At 42.2% G+C, this 27,872-nt stretch overlaps 1 protein-coding gene across 1 annotated transcript in view; it reads left to right on the forward strand.

The window, feature by feature from the left end:
• The window catches only part of LOC123992309 (pleckstrin homology-like domain family B member 1), a 96,448-nt gene that overhangs the window by 35,548 nt on the left and 33,028 nt on the right, over positions 1 to 27,872 (forward strand). The window contains 2 exon segments of the mRNA XM_046293467.1: positions 1,588 to 2,103; positions 2,105 to 3,114. Coding sequence (XP_046149423.1) covers positions 1,588 to 2,103; positions 2,105 to 3,114 — 1,526 coding nt within the window.

Genomic DNA, 27,872 nt, shown 5'->3' on the forward strand with positions numbered 1-27,872 from the left:
GTAGGCCAGTTGAGAACAAGTTCTCATTTACAACTGCGACCTGGCAAGATAAAGCAAAGCAGTGCGACAAAAACAACAACACAAAGTTACACATGGAATAAACAAACATAGTCAATAACACAATAGAAAAATATATATACATTGTGTGCAAATGTAGTAAGATTAGTGAGGTAAGGCAAGGCTTCCCACAGTTGTGTCAAGTTGGCTGGATGTCAGACCATTCTTGATACACATGGAAAACTGTTGATCATGAAAAACCCAGCAGCATTATTTTCACATGCATCAGATAGGTGCAGGGGAATGTGTTGTTTTCCAGGGTCAGACATAGTAGTACAACACCCCTGGAGAAGATTAAGGTTAAGTGTCTTGTGGCTCTGGGATTTGAACCAGCAACCTTTCGGTTACTGGCCCAACACTCTCACCGCTAGGCTGCCTGCCATCATACCGATGATGACGTTTCTTATTTCTATTAGAGCCTATTAGCATATCATATTAATACCATAGGTTACACCTGGATGTCCCCTTGTGCTCCCTAATCTACCACATTGACATTATGGCGAGGCAGCGAGTTGCCTGAGATTTCGATTGAATTACCTGGCCTGCGCTGCTCTTCAGCCACACACTAAGTGGGTTATACTGGCACATTTTCTCCTCAATCTTTATATTTCCAAAGCCTGTCTTTTGTGGTGTCTGTCTGTCTGTCTCTCTCTCTGTCTCTCTTTTCAATTCAATTCAAGGGGCTTTATTGGCATGGGAAACGTGTTAACATTGCCAAAGCAAGTGAGGTAGATAATATACAAAAGTGAAATAATAAAAATTAACAGTAAACATTACACATACAGAAGTTTCAAAACAATAAAGACATTACAAATATCATATTATGTATATATACAGTGTTGTAACAATGTACAAATCTGTCTGTCTGTCTGTCTGTCTGTCTGTCTGTCTGTCTGTCTGTCTGTCTGTCTGTCTGTCTGTCTGTCTGTCTGTCTGTCTGTCTGTCTGTCTCTCTGTCTCTCTGTCTCTCTGCCTGTTTCTCTGCCTCTTTTATCCCTCCTTTTTCTCAGTAGCATTTCTTCATGCAAATTGTGGATTGGGTAAATTAAGTTGGGCAGCAGGTGGGTTTAAATTTAGAAGCGCTTTAAGATAATTGATGGATTGAAGTGTAGCCAACCTATAAAACTTAAGTGCCAATTGTAGGTACTTGTGCTAAGGGCTCTGGTTAAATCATAAAAGTAACAAGGCACTTTATATTAATGAGAGGTGATGCAACCGTAAGATACAGTCCATTTATGAACTTTATGGTCCATTAATTTCTCTACATCTCATTATCTATTCAGCTCTTAGAGCCTATGTCTGTTTCTATTTGTTTTCAGGGATATACCATACTGTAAATATTGCACATTTTGGTATTGTATATATATATATATATACCGTATATATTGCAGTGATCATAGTCTTTACTCATAGTATAGCCTAGTGAGTGATCATAATATTTATTCTGACCACTCTTTACATGTATGTGTACTGTATAGTAGGCCTATGTACTGTATACCTGAGACTGATATTAGCATGTATTCTCTACAGATACAGAGGGCCTGGTCAATGGGAACCATCAGTCAGGAGCGTCCCAGTCGCGCCACTCAGCCCCCGGGGAGAGAGACTCCCGCTCCGAGCATAGTGCCATCGTCAGCTCCATCGAAAAGGACCTGCAGGACATCATGGACTCACTAGTCATGGATGATCCCCAGCCTCCCTCTTCAGACCACCCCATCCCCCACTCCCCGCTGTCCCCCATGGTCAATGGAGGAGGCCGATACCTCCTCTCCCCTCCCACCAGCCCAGGAGCCATGTCGGTCGGCTCCAGCTATGAGAACACCTCCCCACCCTTCTCCCCCCTGTCCTCTCCCTCGGCGGCCAGCAGCGCAGGCAGCTACACCAGCCCTTCTCCCAGCGGCTGCCTGGACCCCCAGGACCCATCCCTGCCCCCCGTGCCGGTCCGCTCATCCAGCTACAACTACACAACTACACCACCCATCCCCCAGCCAAGGACCACACTGACCAACTACAGCCCTGGCGGCGGTGGTGCAGAGGGTTCCTGAGAGCCCTAAGCACCAGAGGAAAGGTCTCCTGGAGGCCCCCCAGAGCCCCAAGCCAGCCCGCAGAGGTCAGAGCCTGGATAACCCAGGTGGGGTGGGTTCAGAGAGCCCTAGACTGACCCACCTATCTGTTGCCTCAGCCGATGCCGGGTACATGGGAAGGAACGCAGTGCCAAGTAGCCCCAGATTCACGGCCAAGTTCCCCTACACCTCCTCCTCACCATCCAGTCCCAGGACGAAAGCGGGCACCATCCTCCAGGAGCGCCCGGCCAGCCCCTTCAGAGAGCAAGCGGACCACTCCCTCACCTCCAGCCCTTCCAGACAGCTGCTATCCCAGCACAGCAGGGCCTTTCAGCCTCCCCTGGACCCAATCGTCCACATCATCCAGGGGGGCTCTCCACTCCAGCAGCACCACCCCTTCCCCCACCCCCGCACACTGCAGCCCCCAGAGAGCCCTCGACTGTCTCGCAGGAACCTTGAGCTCAGCAGCGGGGGTAGCAGCATGAAGGAGCTCCCTCCTCTCAGCCCCTCCATGGCTCGCAGAGGGGTGCCTGTTCTCCCAGGGGCTCTCCCTGGAAGTATCCCCACATTGAGAACACCTGAGAGCCCATCATCATCAGGGAAGTTGGGAGTCCCGGAGAGCCCCAGGCTCCAACGCAAGGCCGAGTCCCCCGCGGGGGACCAGTTTGGCGGCAGTGTGGTTCGAGCCCGTAGCCCCTCCCCCACCTCAGGGTTGATGATGATGGAGAGCGGGGAAGGGGGGATGAAGGCCAGCTTTGGAAATGCCCTCTCCCCAGCGTACAGCCTGGGCTCTCTGCCTGGCTCCTCTCCTCTCGCCAGCCCCAGGGGCCATAGGAAGATGTCTGGGGGCCCCCGGGATCTGAGGGGCCCCCACCCGGGCATGCGGGAGCGCAAAAACAGCATCTCTGAGATCAGCGACAACGAGGACGAGCTGTTGGAGTACCACCGGCGTCAGAGAGAGGAGAGGCTCAGGGAGCAGGAGATGGAGAGACTGGTAAGTAGAGCGGCCTGCTCTTAGCTGGATCAACTGTTAGCTGTGAGCTAGGCTAGTCGTTCACACCAATCATCATTGACCTACGTGATACAGAGATGCAGGATAATAGCAACCTAGAAGTTATTGGATTGGTTGAGCAATATTTATCCAAGTAATACTATCAATTAAATGACCATTCATTTTTCTACTGGTCATCAAGATGGTCAAGGGCAGTGGTCACCAAAAATAGGAACGCAAGCCTTTATTGTTGTTTTTTTCACAGAAATGTTTGGTGATCGACTAGGAATGCCTTGGAGATCGGCCAGTCGATCGCCAAACATTTCTATAAAAATAAAAAAACTATAAAGCCTTGCGTTCCTATTTACATTTTTGTATTCCTATTTTTTTAACTACCCTTCGTGCCGGGTAGGCAAAGTGTTCCCATTTTTAACCATTTCATGTGTCTGAAGGTACAAACTCTGCCTTCCCTGTGGGCCTGGAGAGCAAATCAAGTGCACCATAGGCCTGCCGCTGGCCAATCGGATGGCTCAGATTACCATGCCTGCAGTAACGTAGCACACGTAAAAGAATGTTACAGCAAAGTTGATACTGTGAGATTTGAAAACTTCTAAAACCATGACTAGAGAGAGACTGTCAACGAATACAGCAAAGAGCTGCTGTTTTTATGACTGAGGGTAAGTTCTTACTCAGCACTGTCAGCACTTTGTTTTCAACGCTTTATAAGCCATAAAATGCACCTTCCTACTTCCACTTGTGCTACAACCAGCACTGCAGCTGTAGTGAATGAGTAGGAAAGTGTATCGTTATTATTGGCGTCTTGTGTCTTTTTAATATTGAGGAATATTTCACTTTCTCTGTTCATTGGAGTAACAACATGAATTTGTGCATGAATTAATGCGGTGCGACTCAAGTTTCGCCCTCAGCTGAAAGGCAGTGTATCTTTTTGGTCAGTGTCAGCGGAGGAAAGGGAGAGCGGAGGTACGTTGAGGCGAGCCCTCAAATGGCTGCTCAGTCGCTCCGCTGTGTCTCATTGCTACAGTGTTGTGTTTTTAATAGGTTCATGTTGCATAAGCTTATGTTTTTGATGCAATGTTCAGCAAAATCTGAGCGGTGGATCTCGGCTTGCATTTTGACTCAGAAAGTGATCTGGACTCAGAAAAGGTTGGTGACCAGTGGCCTAGAGGATAACTCAGCCGCCTGGGAATATTCCCAAATCCAGCCCCTGACACTATGCTGACAGAAAAATCTCTCTCCCTGCTTGTCTCTCTCTCTCCACTATTTATCCAATAAAAACAACAATGAAATCAAAATGTTGTTAGATTGGCCCCCTCGTGGTTTTCACATAAGAATTGAATCAGAGTTTTCCCGTCATACACATGTTTATGATGAAGCTACTGGATGTGCTGAGCTGTATTTTGTCTTATAGCCTTTTTTTAACCACCATGTTTAGTCTGTCTCCACTCAAGTGTTCCTCCACATGACCAGTTAACCATTTGTTTAACCTAAGAGGATGGGAGACGAGAGCACAGTGAAGTCCATATTTGTGAGGAGTAGGGATTGTAAAAAACTCTGAATCCCGACAAACCTTCTAATCTGCCAACGTGCGGTGACTAAACGTCCAGGTTTTTCCATGGCAACCCCATTGTTTGTTGTCCTTTTTTGCACTGAAGAGGGGGCGGGAGCGGTAGACATCTTGGATCCGTCTGTGTCCCCGATGAAGCGCCTGAGATAATGTCCTTTTATATCTGTGTGATGAATACTCGTCTGCCTCCTTGTAGGTACACCATAGCAATAGAATGACTAGATTGGGAAACCCCCCTCAGACCTTGGCAATATGAAGTTACAGTCATGGGTACATTCTATTTCTATGAGTAGGCTGCTGCTGCCAAAATCAGGGCAGTTCTTTTGGGCAGAGGAAGAATGACTTGCAACTCTGTGTACACTGGGCTATGCTCTGGTTCCCAACAGGAGCATTACTTCCATTACACAGCAGTAAAACCATGTCTGGCAATCCCAGAATGGACACAATCTGTCTTTGTGTCCTCCGTCACCCCCGTGTATTAGAGTAGGCTGCTGCCCTAAGTGTAGGAGAAATATCTCTGTTCCGATTCAACGAGAAAAGCAATTGCCAGGATTATTAAGGACAAAAAGTTCCCCCAACCTTATCAGTTAAATTGTATTTGTGATTCTCTCTGTATGGATGGGGTTTAAATTGAAAGGATGGTTATTACAGCGAACCATAACGACCTTTGGTCTTAACCTTGTGCCGTTAGACTGGGAAATATTGACACAGGACAGAATGTAAATAGCAGAAGGAATCTCGGGGAATGTACATAAGCCATGCGGATAAGGCATGTGGTTTATGGAGAAAGGTGCTAAGAAGGGGGTCAGATTGTAGGGATTTACGTTTTCTTTGTCAACTGTCGTTCTTACTTTCAAAATGTAAGACGGGTGGTTTGGCGAATTACGTATCGCCTGCGTGATTAGTAACCTTGTCTGAAGCCAGAAGGCTTGCATTTGCTCCCTGAGCAAATGCCTAGGCTTTAGCTTAGTGAGCTAGCTATCCCAAGTATAACCAGATTAAGCCCCTGGCATATGAGCTTTGCCACTGGTATGATAGTATTTTATTTGTTAGGAGGGATCGAGAGGGGTATTGTATGTGTTCACTGTGAACCCAGGTGTGCTCAGCTCATGCAGCACTGAATGAAGGATTTGGGTCCCGTAAGCATTATTACCATGAGCTATTTCTACATCCATTTTAATCGACACAAAGATTCTCTTCTGAAAGGGTCTTTACGATCCAGCAACTAGACACAGAAAGAACTGTGCAGAGCTAAGCATGGCATAAGGTCCTTGTAAGTGGAAGGCCATAGAATCCTGCCATGGTGCAAGATGGGGAGAAGCAGCGCAGCGAGCCTAGCGTGACACAGGTCCTCAGTGTCTCTCACAGGAGCTGCCAGGGGAAGTGGGAGGGATATGGCGGAAGGGGAGGTGGGGGGAGGTGTACAGTCCAATCATTGAGGCTATATTTACCCCAAAAGAACCACACTTTCTGTACCCATGGACCGTGTCTGTCTGTCTGGTCTGTCCAAGCCAGGGGTAACTAACTACACTTTGTCGCCAAGTTATTTACGGATGCAGTCAGTCAGACCCTGGGGATCAGTGTCATGCCCGAAGCAAGGAGGTATGCTGGGTACAGCTATCTATCCCTACAGAGGGAGGCAGCACAGGCTCTCTCGGCATCCTGAAACTATCAGCAGGGTTTATACATAAGACTTGTTTACTGTACCAACCATACTCAATTATTTGAGTGTTCTGGAAAAACATTTGTGTGATTTGTGGACCGAGAAGAACGGAAGTGTTCACCAGGGACAACATCATTCAGTCTGTTTGCAATGTTTACACAGCGCCTTCATTCTCTTTCATCCAAGTATAACGTGCCACATAAACCAGTGAAACGGTACCGTAAGATGTTATTTTCAGAGGTGAGCTCTATATCATATCATATAGGAGTCCAGACAGTTAAGGATATTATTTGTCACGTCTGAGCTGACTTTGAGTTGTATTGCTATACATGGTTGATTAGTGAAGCGTTGCCTTGACCAAGACACTTGGCATATGGCGTTAGTCACTGGCTGGCTGCTCTGACTGTCAGACAGTGTTGTGAAAACGCCAGTCTACTGAAGAGGATTTCATTGTTATAATGAGAGGTCCAAGGATGATATCACATATTCCGTTTCGTCATGCTCATAGCAACAGTTCCAAACTTAGCTAAACAAAAATACCCTTATTTGTCAGCTGAGCGACTCAGAATTTGCATGGATACGATTTAGGTTATTATTGTTCTCTCTAGCTCGAGGGACTTGCAGTGCATTTGAAAAGTATTCAGGACCCTTGACCTTTGATTTTTTTTTCATCATTCTAAACACAATAACCCATAATGACAAAGCAAAAACAGGTTTTTAGAAATGTTAGCAAATGTATTTAAAAAAATAATAATAATATCACATTTACATTTGTATTCAGGCCCTTTACTCAGCACTTTGTTGAATCATCTTTGGCAGCGATTACAGCCTCGAGTCTTCTTGGGTATGATGCTTCAAGCTTGGTACACCTGTATTTGGAGAGTTTCTCCAATTCTTCTCTGCAGATCCTCTCAAGCTCTGTCAGGTTGGATGGGGAGCATCGCTGCACAGCTATTTTCATGTCTCTCCAGAGATGTTAAATTGGGTTCAAGGCCGGCTCTGGCTGGGCCACTTAAAGACATTCATAGACTTGTCCCGAAGTCACTCCTGCATTGTCTTGGCTGTGTGCTTAGGGTCATTGTCCTGTTGGAAGGTGAACCTTTGCCCCAGTCTGAGGTCCTGAGTCCTCTGTAGCAGGTTTTCATCAAGGATCTCACTGTACTTTGCTCTGTTCATCTTTCCCTCGATCCTGATTAGTCTCCCAGTCCCTGCCACTGAAAACATCACCACAGCATGATACCACCAACATCATGCTTCACCATAGGGATGGTGCCTCTGTTCCTCCAGACGTGACGCTTGGCATTCAGGCCAAAGAGTTCAATCTGTGTTTCTTCAGACCAGAGGATCTTGTTTCTCATTGTCTGTGTCTTTAGGTGCCTTTTGGCCAATTCCAAGTGGTCTGTCATGTGCCTTTTTAATTTAGAAGAGGTTTCTGTCTGGCCACTACCATAAAGGCCTGATTGGTGTTGTGCTGCAGAGATGGTTCTCCCATCTCCACAATGGAACTCTGGAGCTCTGTCAGAGTGACCATCGGGCACTTGGTCACCTCCCTGACCAAGGCCCTTCTCCCCTGATTGCTCAGTTTGGCAAGCGGTCAGCTCTTGGAAGGGTCTTAGTGGTTCCAAACTTCTTCCATTTTAAGAATGATGGGGGTCACTGTGTTCTTGGGGACCTTCAATGCTGCAGACATTTTTTGGTAGCCTTCCCCAGATCTGTACCTCGACACAATCCTGTCTCAGAGGTCTATGGACAATTCCTTTGACCTCATGGCTTGGTTTTTGCTCCGATATGCACTGTTAACTGTGGAACCTTTTACATAGACACGGTGTGCCTTTCCAAATCATGTCCAATCAGGTGGACTCCAATCAAGTTCTAGATCAGTGGAAACAGGATGCACCTGAGCTAAATTTCGAGTCTCATTGCAACAGGTCTGAATACCTATGTAAAAAGGTATCTCTGTTTTTTATTTTCTCTACTTTATTTTCTCTTTTCTCTCTTTCACCCCCCCTTTCTCTTTCCCTGTCTCTTTCGCCAACTCTTTCTCTTTCCCTGTCTCTCTGTGCATGCAATTCTGTTCATGAAGAATTTCTAGCAAAGGGAGATGGACTTTTCAGAGTTGGTGAGAATGTTAGAGAAAAAGATTGGCTCTTCACAAGAGAGTGAAAGGCCAGTCATGCAGAGAAGAAATCTTTGTCAGTGTTCACATGGATTAGCACACCAAATATAACCAGCACAAAAAAATATATTCTTGGCTGTACTGTCCTGTCATCGGACAGCGTGGCTTAGGTTTTAGACCTAGAACAATTCCCGGTCAGTCACTGGTCAAAATCTGTGGTCAATCATAGGGCTGTTGCAGTGACCGTATTACCGCCACACCGGAGGTCACGAGTCATGAAGGCAGTCAAATTCCACATGACCATTTATTCACGGTAATTAGGCTTCTCCAAGCTCTGATGTTGCTGATGGTCATTAGTTGCCTACCAAACGTGCTAACTGCCTGGTACTCAGCACTCTATTGTCCCTTTAAACACCATGACATCAATGCAAATGTGATTGAAAATCTACTCAAACACTTCATGAGAGCCCATAAGCTCATGTTGCGCAACATTTCTATAGGCTATGAAATTTGTGCGTGAAAACAGTTACGACCTCTATTAAAAGGAGGAGGATCCCATCATTTTTCTATAGGCTAGGTGTACTATATTTATTTCTCATCATTTCTAATATTAAGCACATTGCTTATCTTTACAACAGGAGTATAGCCTACCTGGCTGGCTTGAAAATGAACCACAGGAAAAACATCCTCCATTCTCTATTTAAGTGCAGAGATGACATGTATTTTTCCCCCTGCCCCTGTTTCAAGACAGGTGCATGATAATGGTCTAAATCAAAACGAATTTCACACGTATATGTAAAGACAATATTTAAACAAGAATAGTCTGATTGGTGACAATATGAGCTTATCACTTGTGAATTACAGTTGAATTCGGAAGTTTACATACACCTTAGCCAACTACATTTAAACTCAGTTTTTCACAATTCCTGACATCTAATCCTAGTAAAAATTCTGTCTTAGGTCAGTTAGGATCACCACTTTATTTTAAGAATGTGGAATGTCAGAATAATAGTAGAGAGAATGATTTATTCCATCTTTTATTTCTTTCATCACATTCCCACTGGGTCAGAAGTTTACATACACTCAATTCGTTTTTGGTAGCAGTGCCTTTAAATTGTTGAACTTGGGTCAAAGGTTTCGGATAGCCTTCCACAAGCTTCCTACAATAAGTTGGGTGAATTTTGGCCCGTTCCTCCTGACAGAGATGGTGTAACTGTATCAGGTTGGTAGGCCTCCTTGCTCACACACGCTTTTTCAGTTGTGCCCACAAATTTTCTATGGGATTGAGGTCAGGGCTTTGTGATGGCCACTCCAATACATTGACTTTGTTGTCCTGAAGCCATTTTGCCACAACTTTGGAAATATGCTTGGGCTCATTGTCCATTTGGAAGACCCATTTGCGACCAAGCTTTAACTTCCTCACTGATGTCTTGAGATGTTGCTTCAATATATCCACATAATTTTCCGTACCTCACGGTGCCATCTATTTTGTGAAGTTCACAAGACCCTCCTGCCGCAAAGCACCCCCACAACATGATGCTGCCACCCCGTGCTTCACGGTTGGCATGGTGTTCTTCGGCTTGCAAGCCTTCCCCTTTTTCCTCCAAACCGAACAATGGTCATGATGTCCAAACAGTTCTATTTTTGTTTCATCAGATCAGAGGACATTTCTCCAGAAAGTACGATCTTTGTCCCCATGTGCAGTTGCAGACCATAGTCTGGCTTTTTTTATGGAGGTTTTGGAGCAGTGGCTTCTTCCTTGTTGAGCGGCCTTTCAGGTTATGTTGATATAGGACTTGTTTTATTGCGGATATAGATACTTTTGTACCTGTTTCCTCCAGCATCTTCACAAGGTCCTTTGCTGCTGTTCTGGGATTGATTTGCACTTTTCGCATCCAAAGTACGTTAATCTCTAGGAGACAGAACGAATCTCCTTCCTGAGAGGTATGATGGCTGCGTGGTCCCATGGTGTTTATACTTGCGTACTATTGCTTGTACAGATGAACATGGTACCTCCAGGCATTTAGAAATTGCTACCAAGGATGAACCAGACTTGTGGAGGTTTACAAAAACTTTTTTCTTGGCTGATTTATTTTGGTTTTCCCATGATGTCAAGCAAAGAAGCACTGAGTTTGAAGGTAGGCCTTGAAATACATCCGCAGTTACACCTCCAATTGACTCAAATTATGTCAATTAGCCTATCAGAAGCTTCTAAAGCCATGATATAATTTTCTGGAATTTCCAAGCTGTTTAAAGGCACAGTCAACTGAGTGTATGTAAACTTCTGACCAACTGGAATTGTGATACAGTGAAATAATCTGTCTGTAAACAGTTGTTGGAAGAATTACTTGTGTCATGCACAAAGTAGATATCTTAACCTACTTGCCAAAACTATAGTTTGTTCAGAAGAAATTTGTGAAGTAGTTGAAAAACGAGTTTTAATGACTCCAACATAAGTGTATGTAAACCTCCAACTGTATATATTATCACTTTTGGATGATTAAGGTAAGAAATACCTTTTTAAAGAAAATCATATTCATGCACGTCATGTAACCTAACCTATAGGCCTATATGATTTGATAAGGTTTATCACAACTAAGGTGGCCAAATAACTTCTTAAAATGAAGCACATTACTCCACGTTACAAAGGGTGTAGAGCCTAACTGGCATACATAAGCAGCGCGTGAGTTTCAAGTTTGGGGAAGATCATTTTCACCCTAAAAATGCACCTTTATAATAAAAGCATTAAATGCATAATTGTATTTGTGGAAACTTTGGAGAATGGCGTTTTTGCACTAATGGAACAATGGCCTACTGCCGTGTGCGCATTGTTGCTCTTATAATGTGAAGAAATAACCTATTAGGCTATCAACATTTTATGTTAAACGTTCTGATCTGTTGTGTCAGCCTTATTAAAGATTGTTTTTTTATGCTAGTGCTTGTATTAATTTGGGATCTATTGCATCCCACAACTGTCCCAGACTGTTTGGAATTCTTGTTCCTCACACAGAATATAATAGGACAACTTTTGTCCTATGAGGATAGTAGATTTAACATAGGCTAGTGCTTTTGCTGTTCGTTAGACCTACTCATCTTGTTGGCTGACGGAGTAAATGTGGACAGTCCTTCCAATACCTTCAATATGCACCTCGGAATTGGTAAGGACGCGTGCTGTTGTGTTCCAGATCTCTGTCTTCACTTGTAGCCTGTGAGGAAGACCTGATCATGTGATGGAGAGAGGTCTGAGTGCGAAGTACTTCAGAGCAGGCAGCACTCAGGGAGAAGGGCTGCAAAAGGCATGGATTTTTTTAGGGTGCATTATGGCCACACACAGGGGATGCCGCCGGGACATTCAAAGCATTATCAAGTGTCAAATTGTGAATGAGAGACTGATGAAGTGTGTACAGCCTGCGCAAAAACAAAGCAGAGCTCATGCCTTTTCAAACAACTTTAAAAAAATCATCATTAGAGTTGCATTATGTAGCCTTACAATGTATTAAACTCTAAATGAAGCATATAGGAGTACCTATTTCTTTGTTAACCTCTCTAGGGTACGTGGGACGCTAATGTCCCACCTGACTAACATCCAGTGAAAGTGCAGGGCACCAAATTCAAACAGAAATCTCATAATTAAAATTATACACCATTTTAAAGATACACTTGTTGTTAATCCCACCACAGTATCCGATTTCAAAAAGGCTTTATGACAAAAGCATACCATGTGATTATGTTAGGTCAGTACCTTGTCACAAAAAAACCATGTCACATTTTTCTAGCCAAAGAGAGGAGTCACAAAAAGCAGAAAAAGCAGAAAGAGAGAAAATGTATCACTAACCTTCATCAGATGGCACTCATAGGACTTCATGTTACACAATACATGTATGTTTTGTTCGATAAAGTTCATATTTATATCCAAAAATCTCTGTTTACATTTGCGCGTTATGTTTTGCCTGCAAAACATCCGGTTGAAAGTGCAGACGTCAATTTACAGAAATACTCATCATAAATGTTGATGAAAATACAACAGTTAAGCATGGAATGAACCTTTTTGGGATAGCATCATTTTCACTTTTGGATGAATAGCGTGCCCAGAGTGAACTGCCTCCTACTCTGTCCCAGATGCTAATATGTGCATATTATTAGTATTGGATAGACAACCCTCTGAAGTTTCTAAAACTGTTTGAATAATGTCTGTGAGTATAACAGAAGTCATATGGCAGGCGAAAACCTGAGAAAAATCAAACCAGGAAGTGGGACATCTGAGGTTTGTAGTTTTCTAAAGCTTGGCCCACCAAGTACACAGCGGTTACATTAAGGAGAAGCCTATCTTTAATTATGTGAATAACACTTTTATCAATGTTTATTGTGAGTATTTCTGCTAAAAATCACCTGATGTTTTGGAAACAAAACATTACTGCACGTAAGGCGCCAATGTAAACTGAGATTTTTTTATATAAATATGCACATTATCGAACAAAACATACATTGTGTAACAATGTCATATGAGTGTCATCTGATGAAGATCATCAAAGTTTAGTGGTTCATTTGATCTATATTTCTGCTTTTTGTGACTCCTATCTTTGGCTGGAAGAATGGCTGTGTTTTTTTGACTTGGCGGTGATCTAACATAATCATATGTGGTGTTTTAGCTGTAAAGCATTTTTTAAATCGGACACGATGGGTAGATTAACAAGATGTTTATCTTTCATTTTCTGTATTGGACTTGTTAATGTGTGAAAGTTACATATTTCAAAAAAATATTTTTAAATATCGCGCGCTGCCTTTTCAGCAGAGTGTTTGTCGAGGTCTTCCGCTAGCAGAACCCCTGCGCTAGAAAGGTTAAAAATATTCTTCCTCTTAATGCAACCGCTGTGTCAGATTTCAAAAAAGCTTTACGGAAAAAGCACACCACGGAATAATCTGAGTACAGAGCTCAGAGACCAAAACAAGCAATACAGATACCCGCCATGTTATGGAGTCAACAAAAGTCAGAAATAGCACTATAACTATTCACTTACATTTGATGATCTTCATCAGAATGCACTCCCAGGAATCCCAGTTCCACAATAAATGTTAGTCTTGTTCGATTTATGTCCAAATACCGCCTTTTTGTTAGCGCATTTAGTACAGTAATCCAAATGCGCAGGCCCTAGGTCCAGACAAAGTCAAAAAAGTTATATTACAGTTCGTAGAAACATGCCAAATGATGTATATAATAAATCTTTAGGATGTTTTTATCATAACTCTTCAGGAATGTTTCAACCGGAGAATTCCTTTGTCTTTAGAAATGAAAGGGAACAGAGCTAACTCTGTTAGCCTTCTGGCAGACCCATGACTCAATCAGCTCTCATTCTCTCCCACCTCACAGTAGAAGCCTGAAACAACTTTCTAAAGACTGTTGACATCTAGTGGAAGCCTTACGAAGTGCAATATGACCCCACATACACTGTATATTGAAAGCCTACAAACCTCAGATTTCTCTGAGGTTTTTGTCTGCCATATGAGTTGTGTTATACTCACAGACATCATTCAAACCGTTTCAGAGTGTTTTCTATCAGAATCTAGTAATTATATGCATATCCTAGCATCTGGGCCTGAGTAGCAGGCAGTTTACTCTGGGTGTACGCTTTTCATCCGGACGTGAAAGTACTGCTCCCTACCCCAAAGAAGTTAAAACAGAATAGTCGCGCGTGCGCACTTCCTCAAATTGTTTGGAGAAAACATCATTTCTATTTTATTCAGCTTTGTTGAATTGTATTCTTCATACTATAAAATAATATATAATAATTCCACGGACTTCTAAGCAAATCTTGTCTGCTAAATTAACCTAGTGTAGCCCACAGCCATATGGCATAGCCAGATCAGGACAACTCAGAGTATGCTATTTTGTTCTTCTGAAATAGACTACATTTTCTTCATATCATGTTTCTTTAGACCTGTCTAAAATAAATATGGATTTACTGTGAAGATGTAGGCTATATTACAAGGATTTATTAGACGTTTTAAATTGTAGATGTTCCAAAGGTCTGCATCAGTGGCTTGTAGGCTGTGTGTGGAAGCCAGAAAATTATAAATGTATTTGTTAACTTACGGTCAATTACCGTGAGCCTGACTAGTTATTTGCTTGACAATCACCGGCTGACGAAATTTGTTGACCGTCAGGTAGCTGTGGTTGATTTTAAACACTTGTATATTTTGTAGTTCTTACAGCAGTATACAGCTTTATTATTCTAACTACATTCCATCATTAGGACTAGAGTTAGAAGCATCCATGGAGGCCTGTGTGTGTGGTTTTAAAGCACGGTGAGTATCGAGTTTACTAGCCAGGGAAGATTATAGCTATCGCCACAGCTTGATTGAGAAAAGAGAGACCCAGATTATCTGTGAGTAGACAGTAAGTAGAAAATCTCTCATTCATGCTCCATTTGAAGGGAAGCTATTGTAGTCTTTTCTGTGTGAATAACAATAAATATGCTCTGTGTCTATTTTAGGTTCTCTGTGTCAGTTCTACCGCCCCATTGTCACGATTTGCCAAATACGGCACACTACCATGCTGTTTCAAAGCAATCGTTGGTTGGGTGCTTAAGATGGCATGTGGGGTGATCAAAAATATGTTAGGCTATCTGCATTCAGAGAACATTCAGTGAGAGAGGTCATAGGGCTGTCACAATTATTGTGTAATCGTGTAGCCGACTATTATGGACAATAACCGTGATCTGAAATTTGTTTTTGTCATTACCATCTTAATGCATTCATTTTAGATGAAGGGGGATTACACTTTATATTCAAGTAGATAAAGTTTACCCAATAGCAGTTGTTCATTTTTACATGAATTAGGTACAGTGCCTTGCGAAAGTATTCGGCCCCCTTGAACTTTGCGACCTTTTGCCACATTTCAGGCTTCAAACATAAAGATATAAAACTGTATTTTTTTGTGAAGAATCAACAACAAGTGGGACACAATCATGAAGTGGAGTGACATTTATTCGATATTTAAAACTTTTTTAACAAATCAAAAACTGAAAAATTGGCCGTGCAAAATTATTCAGCCCCTTTACTTTCAGTGCAGCAAACTCTCTCCATAAGTTCAGTGAGGATCTCTGAATGATCCAATGTTGACCTAAATGACTAATGATGATAAATACAATCCACCTGTGTGTAATCAAGTCTCCGTATAAATGCACCTGCACTGTGATAGTCTCAGAGGTCCGTTAAAAGCGCAGAGAGCATCATGAAGAACAAGGAACACACCAGGCAGTTTTTGATTTGTTAAAAAAGCTTGAAATATCCAATAAATGTCGTTCCACTTCATGATTGTGTCCCACTTGTTGTTGATTCTTCACAAAAAATACAGTTTTATATCTTTATGTTTGAAGCCTGAAATGTGGCAAAAGGTTGCAAAGTTCAAGGGGGCCGAATACTTTCGCAAGGCACTGTAAATCATTTTACGAGCAAATTGGAACGACCGGGAGGAGAAGCTTCATTTCCAGAAGTTGCAAGCGGTCAAAAACCCTCTGTCTGAAAAGAGGACAAGAAATGTTATCTTGACAACAAAAACAAATATGAAAAAATATTTCCACAAGAGGGACTATTCTTACCTTACTGTATTTTAGGAGAGCTCCTACTTTATGGTCTCCCAAGGGTGTGCAGAAACATGTTTTAAGACGAGAGCATTGTAAACAAATAGGCCCCTAATAACTTGTTTTTCTGATCTGTTGATTTGGCTGTAGGATTCTTAATATTTTATAAATTCTATTAGGATATAAATATTAATCAGTAACATAAGCGTGGTTATGTAAGCCACATCCCGTTTGAGGAAGTCAGCCCCATGTAGTGAGCTCTGACCCCTCCTCCCAGTGTCTAAGCCTCTCCCCTGGGCCTGAGAACAGAGGAATGATCTCCATCCGAGCTCTGTTGAAACGTGAGGAGGTGAATCAGAACCTAGCAATAGAGCCACAGTGCAGCCAAAGCTTGACTGTACATGCTACACTGATCTCGGACCAGTAATGGAGCAACGAAATGTCCTCAATGGAAGCGGATCGGAAGCACACACAGCGGGACAGAGTAGGGACCAAGCCATGCTGTACTTACTCTCTCTGGCTCAGGAGTACCCAGATTTCCTCTCCAATGTGACTGCACTCATGAGGGTAACAGGGGACAACTCTAATATTAGCAATTGTGGAACTGTTGCTGCTGTCTCTGTCTATATTTAAATATGATTTGTTATGTGTCTGTGTGTTTGGATGGTGTTAAAGACTTGTGTCGGGTATTCATTGTTTCGTTGGTTATATCTGCATTAGCAAGAGAGAGCTACACAGACAAGTTTTTAAACTGTTAACCTCTCTAGGGTATGTGGGACGCTAGCATCCCACCTGGCCAACATCCAGTGAGATTGCAGAGCGCCAAATTCAAATACAGAAATACTCATTATAAAAACTCAGAAAAGATACAACTATTTTACATAGGTTTAAAGATTAACTTCTTGTGAATCCAACAATGGTGTAGGATTTTAAAAATGCTTCACGGCGAAAGCATACCTTACAATTATTTGAGAACATCGCCCAGCAGACAAATCATTACAAACAGTAACCAGCCAAGTAGAAGAGTTACACAAGTCAGAAATAGAGATCAAATTAATCACTTACCTTTGATGATTTTCATATGTTTGCATTCAGAAGACATTCATTCATTCAATAAATTAATCCTACAGATGAAGAATGTGTGACATAAATTTTTTTTTTTTAAAGATATACATGAAAAATCATTACTGGACACCCTTTTTCTATAGTGAACCGCTTTCACACTCTAATTAACAATAATTTAAAATGTAAAGATAGGCTCTCGTGGAATAACCGTTTATGTGCACCACTCAGAATGGACGGACAACTTTTCTGTTGCTGATGAAAATTGGCGAAATGCGAGAAAGAAACGTAAAACAAAACTAAAAGAATGGAAAGACAGGCAAATGAAGATCTTACGGGATGTGGGAAAACCCTATACAAATAGCAAGGGTCAAGAAAAGCTGTCCAAAAGAGGTATGTGGAAGAACCGTATATCAAACAATCAAGCTAGCTAGCTATAGAGTACAGTAACTAACATGTATGTTCTGGGTTGTCTAATTTGTGACTATAGAGAAAACATATTGGCTAAAGTTCGTTGGCTACTAACTTACACATTATCGTTACAAATGTTATTGCTAGATTATAGAAGAAACATAGCTAGCTACTTTTTCTCCATCCACCGGATGATTCGACATGGCTACAGTAGCTAGCTAGTTATATGTAACGTTACACTGTATCCTGCAGGGATTGCACACCGAGGGTTCATTGAGTTGGCAAGCTGCATATTGAAGTGGGTGAAGACAAAATTCACACCACTCACCAAACCAGAGGTGCGCAAGTTGATCATCTTTAGTGACAGATGCTGTGGGCAGAATAACAACTGGCGGATGCTCAACCTGATGTCGATGCTCGTCTCTATGGGTTACTTTACCCAAGCTGAGCAGAATTTCATGGTCTTTGGTCATTCTTTTCTTCCTTGTGATCGATCTTTTGCCACCATAGAGAAGAGGCGTAAGGTGTCAGTCCTTCATACACCTGATGATGATACTTGAAGCACAACCAGCAAAACCATTCAAGGCGATGAGGATGAAATGTGAAGACTCCAGGCACCTCCCAGATTCTGTCCTCAAGCGACCAGCTGGACTACATATCACCTCAGTGAGGTGGTTAAAAGTCCCAGGTATTGCACAGAGAATAGTTTACCAACATCCCATCAACATGCAACATGTTGTTCTAACAATAAAATATCCAAATGCTTGACTGTGAAAGTTGTTTATTGATGTCAGGAACTTCAAATGTTTCTGTTCTAATTTCAGTTGAATCTGTATGCCAGACAGAGCCACAGTCTATTTGAGGGATGGAAATCGTGGCTGATCTCCAAACCAAAACAAGGAGCTACACCTCTACCTCCCTATTTTGCAAGCCACTACCATAGAGCATATCAGAGTCCTCTGCCCATCAAAAAAAACAAGTACCAAGATCTGATGACCATGCTGACCTCGCCAGCTGCTGCAGAGTGAATCATTTGTTGTTAAACCAAGCTACATAATTAAGCATTTTTTCTGAGTTTATGATCTCATGAACCTGTATAGTATGTTGAATCTGAATACATTTCAGAAGACATGTCACCCCTGTTGTAGGAAATTAAATGTATAGTGGGTGTTTTCTATGTGAATCAATTTGTGTATGATTGGAACCAGCACAAATATATTGAATTAATACAATTTTAAGATGTTGTTCCTCGTGTAGAAAATGTTATGTACAATATGTTCTGTTGAGAATTATTTTGTGTGTGATCATTTGAACCTTTTTTAATCTGAATTAATTAAAAGCAAAAGTCACCACATACAGTATGTGAGTATTCATTTGATCTTGATTCCCTTTTTTTATTCATTACAATATACAGTACGTCTCTAAGCAGTTAATACTTTTAAAAAAAATCAATTGTTGTTGGAAGATATGGGTATGGTGAATTATTTGTCAACTATAAAACACCTAATGTGGTACCCACAAAAATGTTTCACATATATGGTTCTTCGTCTGTAGGATTCAAATGTTCCTTTTGTTCTATAAAATCTCTCTTTATATCCAAAAACCTCAGTTTTGTTTGCGCGTTTTCTTCAGTAATCCACAGGCTCAAACGCAGTCGCAACAGGCAGACAAAAAATCCAAATTGTATCCGTAAAGTTCATAGAAACATGTCAAACGATGTTTATATTCAATCCTCAGGTTGTTTTTAGCCTAAATGATCTATAATATTTCAACCGGACAATAACGTCATCAATATAAAAGGTAAACAAGAAATGCTGTTTTCTATTAGAGGTCGACCGGTTAATCAGAATGGCTGATTAATTAGGGCCGATTTCAAGTTTTCATAATAATCGGAAATCTGTATTTTTGGACACCGATTTGGCCGATGTCCCAATTATTATTATTATTATTTCACACTTTGATTTAATCTTTATTTAACTAGGAAAGTCAGTTAAGAACATATTCTTATTTTCAATGACGGCCTAGGAACGGTGGGTTAACTGCCTCGTTCAGGGGCAGAACGACAGATTTTCACAATTTTTCAGCTCGGGGGATTCAATCTTGCAACCTTACAGTTCACTAGTCCAACGCTCTAACCACCTGCCTCTCATTGTACTCCACGAAGAGACTGCCTGTTACGCAAATGCAGTATGCCAAGTTAAGTTGCTAGCTTGCATTAAACTTATCTTATAAAAAACAAATCAATCAATCATAATCACTAGTTCACTACACATGGTTGATGATATTACTAGTTTATCTAGCGTGTCCTGCAGGCTGTTTAATTTGGGCATGCTTTTCATCCAAAATTCCAAATGCTACCCCCTACCCTAGAGAAGTTAACGCAATTATTGTTTGTTGTTCCAGAATAGATGTGGAATTGGGAGGAAACAATGGGTTGTGTGTGTACGTGCGTGTCTGCCTGTATCTGCTTGAGTTGGTGTGTATGTGTGCATGGGCCTGTGCGTTCCTGCATGTGTTGGTGTGTGGGTGTGTTATGTTGAGGTCATAGGCTGTTCATTTGCAGAGCAATTCACAATGGTGGCTTTCAGTTTAACAGTTTATTTTTACGGTTTCAACCTGTTTTTAGACTTTGGAGATTTGGCTGGTTAGAGCATGTTAAATATGCTTAATGTGCTTGATATCCAATTGGCAGTTACAGTCTTGTGCCATCGCTGCAACTGCCGTGCGGACTCTGGGAAGGCGAAGGTCGAGAGCCATGTGTCCTCCAAAGCACAACCCAGCCAAGCCGCACTGCTTCTTGACACACTGCTGGCTTAACCAGGAAGCCAGCCGCACCAATGTGTCAGAGGAAACACCGTACAGCAGGTGACCTGAAGTCAGCGTACATGCAACCTGCCGCCTCAAGGAGTCACTAAAGCGCGATCAAACCCGGATCTGTAGTGATGCCTCTAGCACGTTGCAGTGCCTTAGACCTCTGCGCCACTCGCTATGCCAGAATAAAAGTTTTTCATTAGGCCTGTTCTCCAAGTCTGTACTGTTGAATTAACCTCTCTAGGGTATGTGGGACGCTAGCGTCCCATCTGGCCAACATCCAGTGAGGTTGCAGAGCGCCAAATTCAATTACAGAAATGCTCATTATAAAAATTCAGAAAACAAAACATATTTTACATAGGTTTAAAGATTAACTTCTTGTTAAACCAACCACAGTGTCATATTTATAAAATGCTTTTCGGCAAAAGCATACCTAGCCCAGGACATAGCCCAGTTGACAAATTATTACAAACAGTAACCAGCCAAGCACAAGCGTTACAAAACACTTTAATAGAGATAAAATTAAACCCTTACCTTTGATGATCTTCATATGGTGGCAATCAGAAGACATTCATTTACTCAATAAATGTTCCTTTTGTTCAAAGAAGTCCCTTTATATCCAAAAACCTCTGTTTTGTTAGCGTGTTTTCTTCAGTAATCCACAGGCTCAAACTCAGTCCAAACAATCAGACAAAAAAATCCAAATTGTATCCGTAAAGTTCATAGAAACATGTCAAACGATGTTTATATTCAATCCTCAGGTTGTTTTCTAGCCTAAATGATCTATAATATTTCAACCGGACAATAACGTTGTCAATATAAAAGGTAAACAAGAAATGCACAAGCGCCTGAAAAAACTGCGTCACGTTAGGGTCCACTCGTTCAGCCTGGTCTTACTCCCTCATTTATAAGAATACAAGCCTGAAACGATTTTTAAAGATTGTTGACATCTAGTGGAAGGCATAGGAACTGCAAATGGACTCCTAAGTCAATGGATACTGTAATGGCATTGAATAGAAAACTACAAAATCCCCCAAAAAACTTCCTGAATGGATTTTTCTCAGGTTTTCGCCTGCTAAATCAGTTCTGTTATACTCACAAACACTATTTGAACAGTTTTGGAAACTTTTGAGTTTTCTATCCGAATCTACCAGTTATATGCATATCTTATCTTCTGGGCCCGAGTAGCAGGCTGTTTAATTTGGGCATGCTTTTCATCCAAAATTCCGAATGCTGCCCCCTACCCTAGAGAGGTTAACAATGTTATACTAAGATGACCTTGAATTGAATGATTCAATTCTCACAGAGAAACATACCATGAAACTCTTACGCTTCCTTTCAAAGTGCATCCTATCCACACAACGTCAAACACACTCAGCTTCAAGACCTCTGCGTCTGTCGCTAAGAGATTCTAGAGTCGTGTTAGTTAGGAACCAAATAGACTGAAACAGGGAGGGATAACCTAGACTCAGGGCTCATTTTCATTTTCCATTGTATGGAAACCAGTATGTCATTTTGTTATTTGAGTGAACTATCCTTTTTAATGAGCACAACTCAGGCCACAGTGAAAACTCCAACCTGAGGGTGTAAATGTTTGGAGGTCAGGGGTCATTCATCTTCTACTGTGTGGCTGTGAAGTCTGAGTTTAGCCTAGTCAACATCCTGCCGTGCCAGTGTGTTCTGTCTTCTCAGACAGGGGCCCAGCCAAAAGGGAGGAGACAGAGAGAGAGGGAGAGAAAGTGGGGAGACAGAGAGTGAGATACCCTATGTTCATTTAACCTCACCTGGACAAACCTGGTCTTATGGATATCATAGAAAGCATGCTGCAGTATCATAAAAGCTACTAGTTGTATGGTGGTGTAGACTTGCTCCCATGTTCTCCTGTAGTACATTGTTTTGCATTTAAATATTGTGGGATGGATGATGGGCACAACACAATGTATAGGTTTGGAAACCTATGTCATCTAGTCAGCTTCTAGAACGGGATCCTATTTCACTTGCATCTTTCCTCAAAACTTGTCTCTGTTTATTATTTGACATGTGGCTCTAAGACCGGCCTTACTGCCACTCAGAGAGACATCCAGGGGAAGGGGGCTGTTGTCTCATTAATAGAGGCACCATTCGTTTTGAATGCAAGCCAGTTCGACCAGGGACAACAAGTTTCCTCTCAAACATAGTCAGTGATACAGGCTGCATCCCAAATGGTATCCTATTTTACCCTATGGGACCTGATCAAGAATAGTGCACTGTATAGGGAATAGGGTATCATTTGGGACATGGACACCAGTATTGGATGCTGGTGGAAGGCTAGTCTTCCATGTGGCTGTTTGAAGCTGCCGTTCTAATTAGCGCGAGCTAGTGACTAGCGGAAACTGCCGTGATTTTTCATCAGAGAGAGAGAGAGAGAGAGAGAGAGAGAGAGAGAGAGAGAGAGATCTTTAATGTGGTTGTTTTCCCAGTGTTCGCTGCACTAAGGAGGGTGTGACGTTCTTTTTTTCCTTGGGTTATGAGTTGTGAAGAATGCCTTTGCATCAGTGAGACTCTGTTCTTGGTAACTCGGTGGCTGTCCTTGTTGCATGTCTACAGTGCAACATTTTAAGCAATACCAAAACATGTTCCAATCCAACGGCTGACAAGATGCCTAGAATATGGGCATTCCCCACAGGGGTGTAGGTTGTTTTCTGGTCAGTGTATATACACTGAGTGTACAGAACATTAAGAACGCTTGCTCTTTCCAGGACATAGACTGACCAGGTGAAAGCTATGATCACTTATTTATGCTAAATCCACTTCAAAAAGTGTAGATGGAGGGGAGGAGACAGGTTAAAGAAGGATTTTTAAACCTTGAGACATGGATTGTGTATGTGTGCCATTCAGAGGGTGAATGGGCAAGACAAAATATTTAAGTGCCTTTGAACTTGGTATGGAGTAGGTGCCAGGTGCACCGGTTTGTTTCAAGAACTGCAACGGTGCTGTTTTTTTCACGCTCAACAGTTTCCTGTGTTTATCAAAAATGGTCCACAACCCAAAGAACATCCAGCCAACTTGACAAAACTGTGGGAGGCATTGCAGTCAACATGGGCCAACATCCCTGTGGAACGCTTTTGACACCTTATAGAGTCCCTGCCCTGAGTAATTGACGCTGTTCTGAGTGCAACTCAATATTAGGAAGGTGTTCTTAATGTTTTGTAAACTCAGTGTAATTTGACCATGCCATCAGAATATATGTCATTGTCAACAGCTTTGCTCACTGGGAAAAGGATGCAGAAGTGCATAACAAGGACAGGAGAGAGAGAGGAACAGAAAAATGAGGAAGAATGGAGAGAGACTGGTACAACCACAGATTTACATTGGAAAGAAGGCAAGAATGAGGAAGAGATGCTTTGATTCAAAGAATAGGCCTAGTCGTTAAACGTTAGGGAGAGTGGGTTTGTGGGAAAGCTACTGACTTACTCAAAGAAAGAGGATGTTGAGAGAGTGAGGGATAGATAGAGTCCCGGTGTTTGTGGAATGCCTTAAAATCGCTGGCTAGAAATGAGTGTGCCTGAATGTCCCAACGAGGAGCATCAATCACTTTCTGCAAGACGCCATTTATCCTCACTCCAGACTCTTTATCAAATCGGTCTCATGTCAAGCAATTACCCTAACATTTTCCTGGGTTGTAATCTCCTTTGACTTTCTTAACTGTACACTTCATTTACTCATTGGATCGCTGCCAGTCAGTTAGCTAAACAGGCTAAGTACATTTTGCTAATATGAGAAGGAAAGCTAATGATGCTTAGAGAGCTCGCTGCGAGTTTGTGTTGTGCTGTCACATTTTGTCTGTCGATGAATTTAAATGGAGGTGGGAGGAAGAATGACTCAGTAAACAGTGAAGAACAACATGAAATAACCAGGAATGAGTCATGGATGAATGGAACGTGGGTGGGTTAGTTGGTGGGAGTACTGCCATCTTTGAATTGCAACCAGTTTGACTATTGAGTAGTACTGTCAACCCGGACCGTGGCTTTTCTGGATCTGTGGGTTCAAATCCCAGGTTGGCCATAGCAGGGATGGACCTTGTTGTACAGTATTTTACTTCTCATTAAGTATTTTCCTGTGGAGCAGACTGTAGTGTAACTGTAAGGCTGGTTGTGGTTTAGACTTGAGACTGAGCTGATCCCTTGAGTCTCGCATTAGCAGATAAGGAATGAGTCTTTCTTTAGCTTGGCTAGGAAATCCAGTCAGTGTTCCTCCTGTCAGCAAGCTGAATCTGCTACTACTTCAACTCTACTTCAACGCTGGAGCAACATCAAATTCAACTCTTCCATCTGAATAGGTCAGACATGAGAACATGCAGTATGGACAGACGTGGCCAAATGTTTTGAGAATGACACAAATATTAATTTTCACAAAGTCTGCTGCCTCAGTGTCTTTAGATATTTTTGTCAGGTGTTACTATGGAATACTGAAGTATAAATACAAGCATTTCATAAGTGTCAAAGGCTTTTATTGACAATTACATGAAGTTGATGCAAAGAGTCAATATTTGCAGTGTTGACCCTTCTTTTTCAAGACCTCTGCAATCCGCCCTGGCATGCTGTCAATTAACTTCTGGGCCACATCTGAATGCAGCCCATTCTTGCATAATCGATGCTTGGAGTTTGTCAGAATTTGTGGGGTTTTGTTTGTCCACCCGCCTCTTGAGGATTGACCACAAGTTCTCAAGGGGATTAAGGTCTGGGGAGTTTCCTGGCCATGGACCTTAAATATCAATGTTTTGTTCCCTGAGCCATTTAGTTATCACTTTTTCCTTATGGCAAGGTGTTCCATCATGCTGGAAAAGGCATTGTTCTTCACCAAACTGTTCCTGGATGGTTGGGAGAAGTTGCTCTCGGGGATGTGTTGGTACCATTCTTTATTCATGACTGTGTTCTTAGGCAAAATTGTGAGTGATCCCACTCCCTTGGCTGAGAACAACCCCACACATGAATGGTCTCAGGATGCTTTACTATTGGCATGACACAGGACTGATGGTAGCGCTCACCTTGTCTTCTCCAGACAAGCTTTTTTTCCGGATGCCCCAAACAATCGGAAAGGGGATTCATCAGAGAAAATGACTTTACCCCAGTCCTCAGCAGTCCAATCCCTGTACCTTTTGCAGAATATCAGTCTGTCCCTGATGTTTTTCCTGGAGAGAAGTGGCTTCTTTGCTGCCCTTCTTGACACCAGGCCATCCTCCAAAAGTCTTTGCCTCACAGTGCATGCAGATGCACTCACACCTGCCTGCTGCCATTCCCGAGCAAGCTCTGTACTGGTGGTGCCCCGATGCCGCGGCTGAATCAACTTTAGGAGACGGTCCTGGCGCTTGCTGGACTTTCTTGGGTGCCCTGAAGCCTTCTTCACAACAATTGAACCGCTCTTCTTGAAGTTCATGATTATCCAATAAATTTAGATTTCGGATGAATTAGGTGAATTCTTACTGGCAGAATTATCCTTGCCTGTGAAGCCCTTTTTGTGCAAAGCAATGATGACGGCACGTGTTTCCTTGCAGGTAACCATGGTTGACAGAGGAAGAACAATGATTCCAAACACCACCCTCCTTTTGAAGCTTCCAGTCTGTTATTCAAACTCAAATAAGCATCGCAGCGTGATCCCCAGCCCTGTCCTCGTCAACACTCACACCTTAACGAGAGAATCACTGACATGATGTCAGCTGGTCCTTTTGTGGCAGGGCTGAAATGCAGTGGAAATGTTTTTTGGGATTCAGTTCATTTGCATGGCAAATAAGGGACTTTGCAATTAATTGCAATTCAACTGATCGCTCTTCATAACATTCGGGAGTATATGCAAATTGCCATCATACAAACTGTGGCAGCAGACTTTGTGAAAATTTATATTTGTGTCATTCTCAAAACTTTTGGCCACGACTATACACTAGGTAAGAATGTGAGTCAGAGGCCTGTTGTTTATTGAGGGCACTAAATATCTTTCATTGTCAGCCCTACATCTCTGCATTTACAAAGGTCTGGAGACAATGGAGGGGTTTGGGGGTGGGACTCTGTAGAAGGGCTGTGTTTGTTTATCTGTCTCAAGGAGGGAGACTTGGATTTGTTTGAACGGGACTCCAATGAGTCTCACTGTCCTCCTAGAGCTGTGCCTTTTCACACCTGAGAGTAAGTAGCCCACTGATTTGCTGACTTTTATTTGCTGTACTGTAGATGATCAAATTTAATTTTCATTGGTTGATTGATTTAATAATTGATAGTTGTTGTTTTTTACTCTTGAACATGGTGAACTTTAAACAACAAAATAAACCAAAATATAAATGCAACATGGAACAATTTCGAAGATTTAGCTGAGTTACAGTTTATATAAGAAAACCTGGGATGGCATAGGCTCACCCACTGGGGAGCCAGACCCAGCTTATCAGAATGCATTTTTTTCCCCACAAAAGGGCTTTATTACTGACAGAAATCTCCCTCAGCTCATGAAACATGGGACCAGCATTTTACATGTTTGGTTTACATTTTTGTTCACTGTAGTATTAGGCCTACATAGTGTTGTGTGGATGCTGCCATGCTGGTTGTGGAACTCAAGGAAACTCTTGGAATTCTCTGTGTCATATAATCGGTATCAAAGCACGAGACTAGCGGGTGCTAGACCATTAACAGCCATGTGTTTAATAGGTAGTGGATGTGAAGTGATATGCTATGTTGTGATTGGAACCAGTCAGTAACTTAGACCTACACGGAGCGGAAGCTGCAGGTTCAGAGTGAGACGTGTGGGCCAACTTGGAGATCCAATGAGTCGCCCTCTTCACCTTTCCTCTCGACTCCTCGGGTTCTGACTGTGCCACCAGGTTTTGGTATTGTGTGCTTTAAAGGTGCTTGGAAAACTTTAGTCCCACCTTGCCTCTGCCGTGCCTCTACCCTGGGGGAGCCAGCTAATGACATCTACAGAGACTGTTTAAGGCTCATAAACTGAGGGATTCGACCCTTTTAAAATCCCTCCTCCATTTCCTGGTTGTTAACCTCTCTGGGATATGTGGGACGGTAGCGTCCCTTCTCGCCAACAGCCAGTGAAAGTGCAGGGTGCCAAATTCAAAACAACAAAAATCTCATAATTAAAATTCCTCAAGCATAGAAATATTTTACACCATTTTAAAGATTAAATTCTCGTTAATCCAGCCACAGTGTTTGATTTAAAAAATGCTTTACAGCAAAAACACCACAAATGATTATGTTAGGTCATTACCTAGTCACAGAAAATCACAGCCATTTATCCAGCCAAAGAGAGGAGTCACAAAAAGCACAAATAGAGATAAAATGAATCACTAACCTTTGATGATCTTCATCAGATGACACTCATAGGACTTCATGTTACACAATACATGTATGTTTTGTTCGATAAAGTGCATATTTATATAAAACAATCTCATTTTACGTTGGCGCGTTACGTTCAGTAGTTCTAAAACATGCGGTGATTGTGCAGAGAGCCACATCAATTCACAGAAATACCCATCATAAATGTTGATGAAAAAACAAGTGTTAT

This window comes from Oncorhynchus gorbuscha, linkage group LG13 (assembly GCF_021184085.1).
Source record: "Oncorhynchus gorbuscha isolate QuinsamMale2020 ecotype Even-year linkage group LG13, OgorEven_v1.0, whole genome shotgun sequence".
Taxonomy (NCBI): domain Eukaryota; kingdom Metazoa; phylum Chordata; class Actinopteri; order Salmoniformes; family Salmonidae; genus Oncorhynchus; species Oncorhynchus gorbuscha.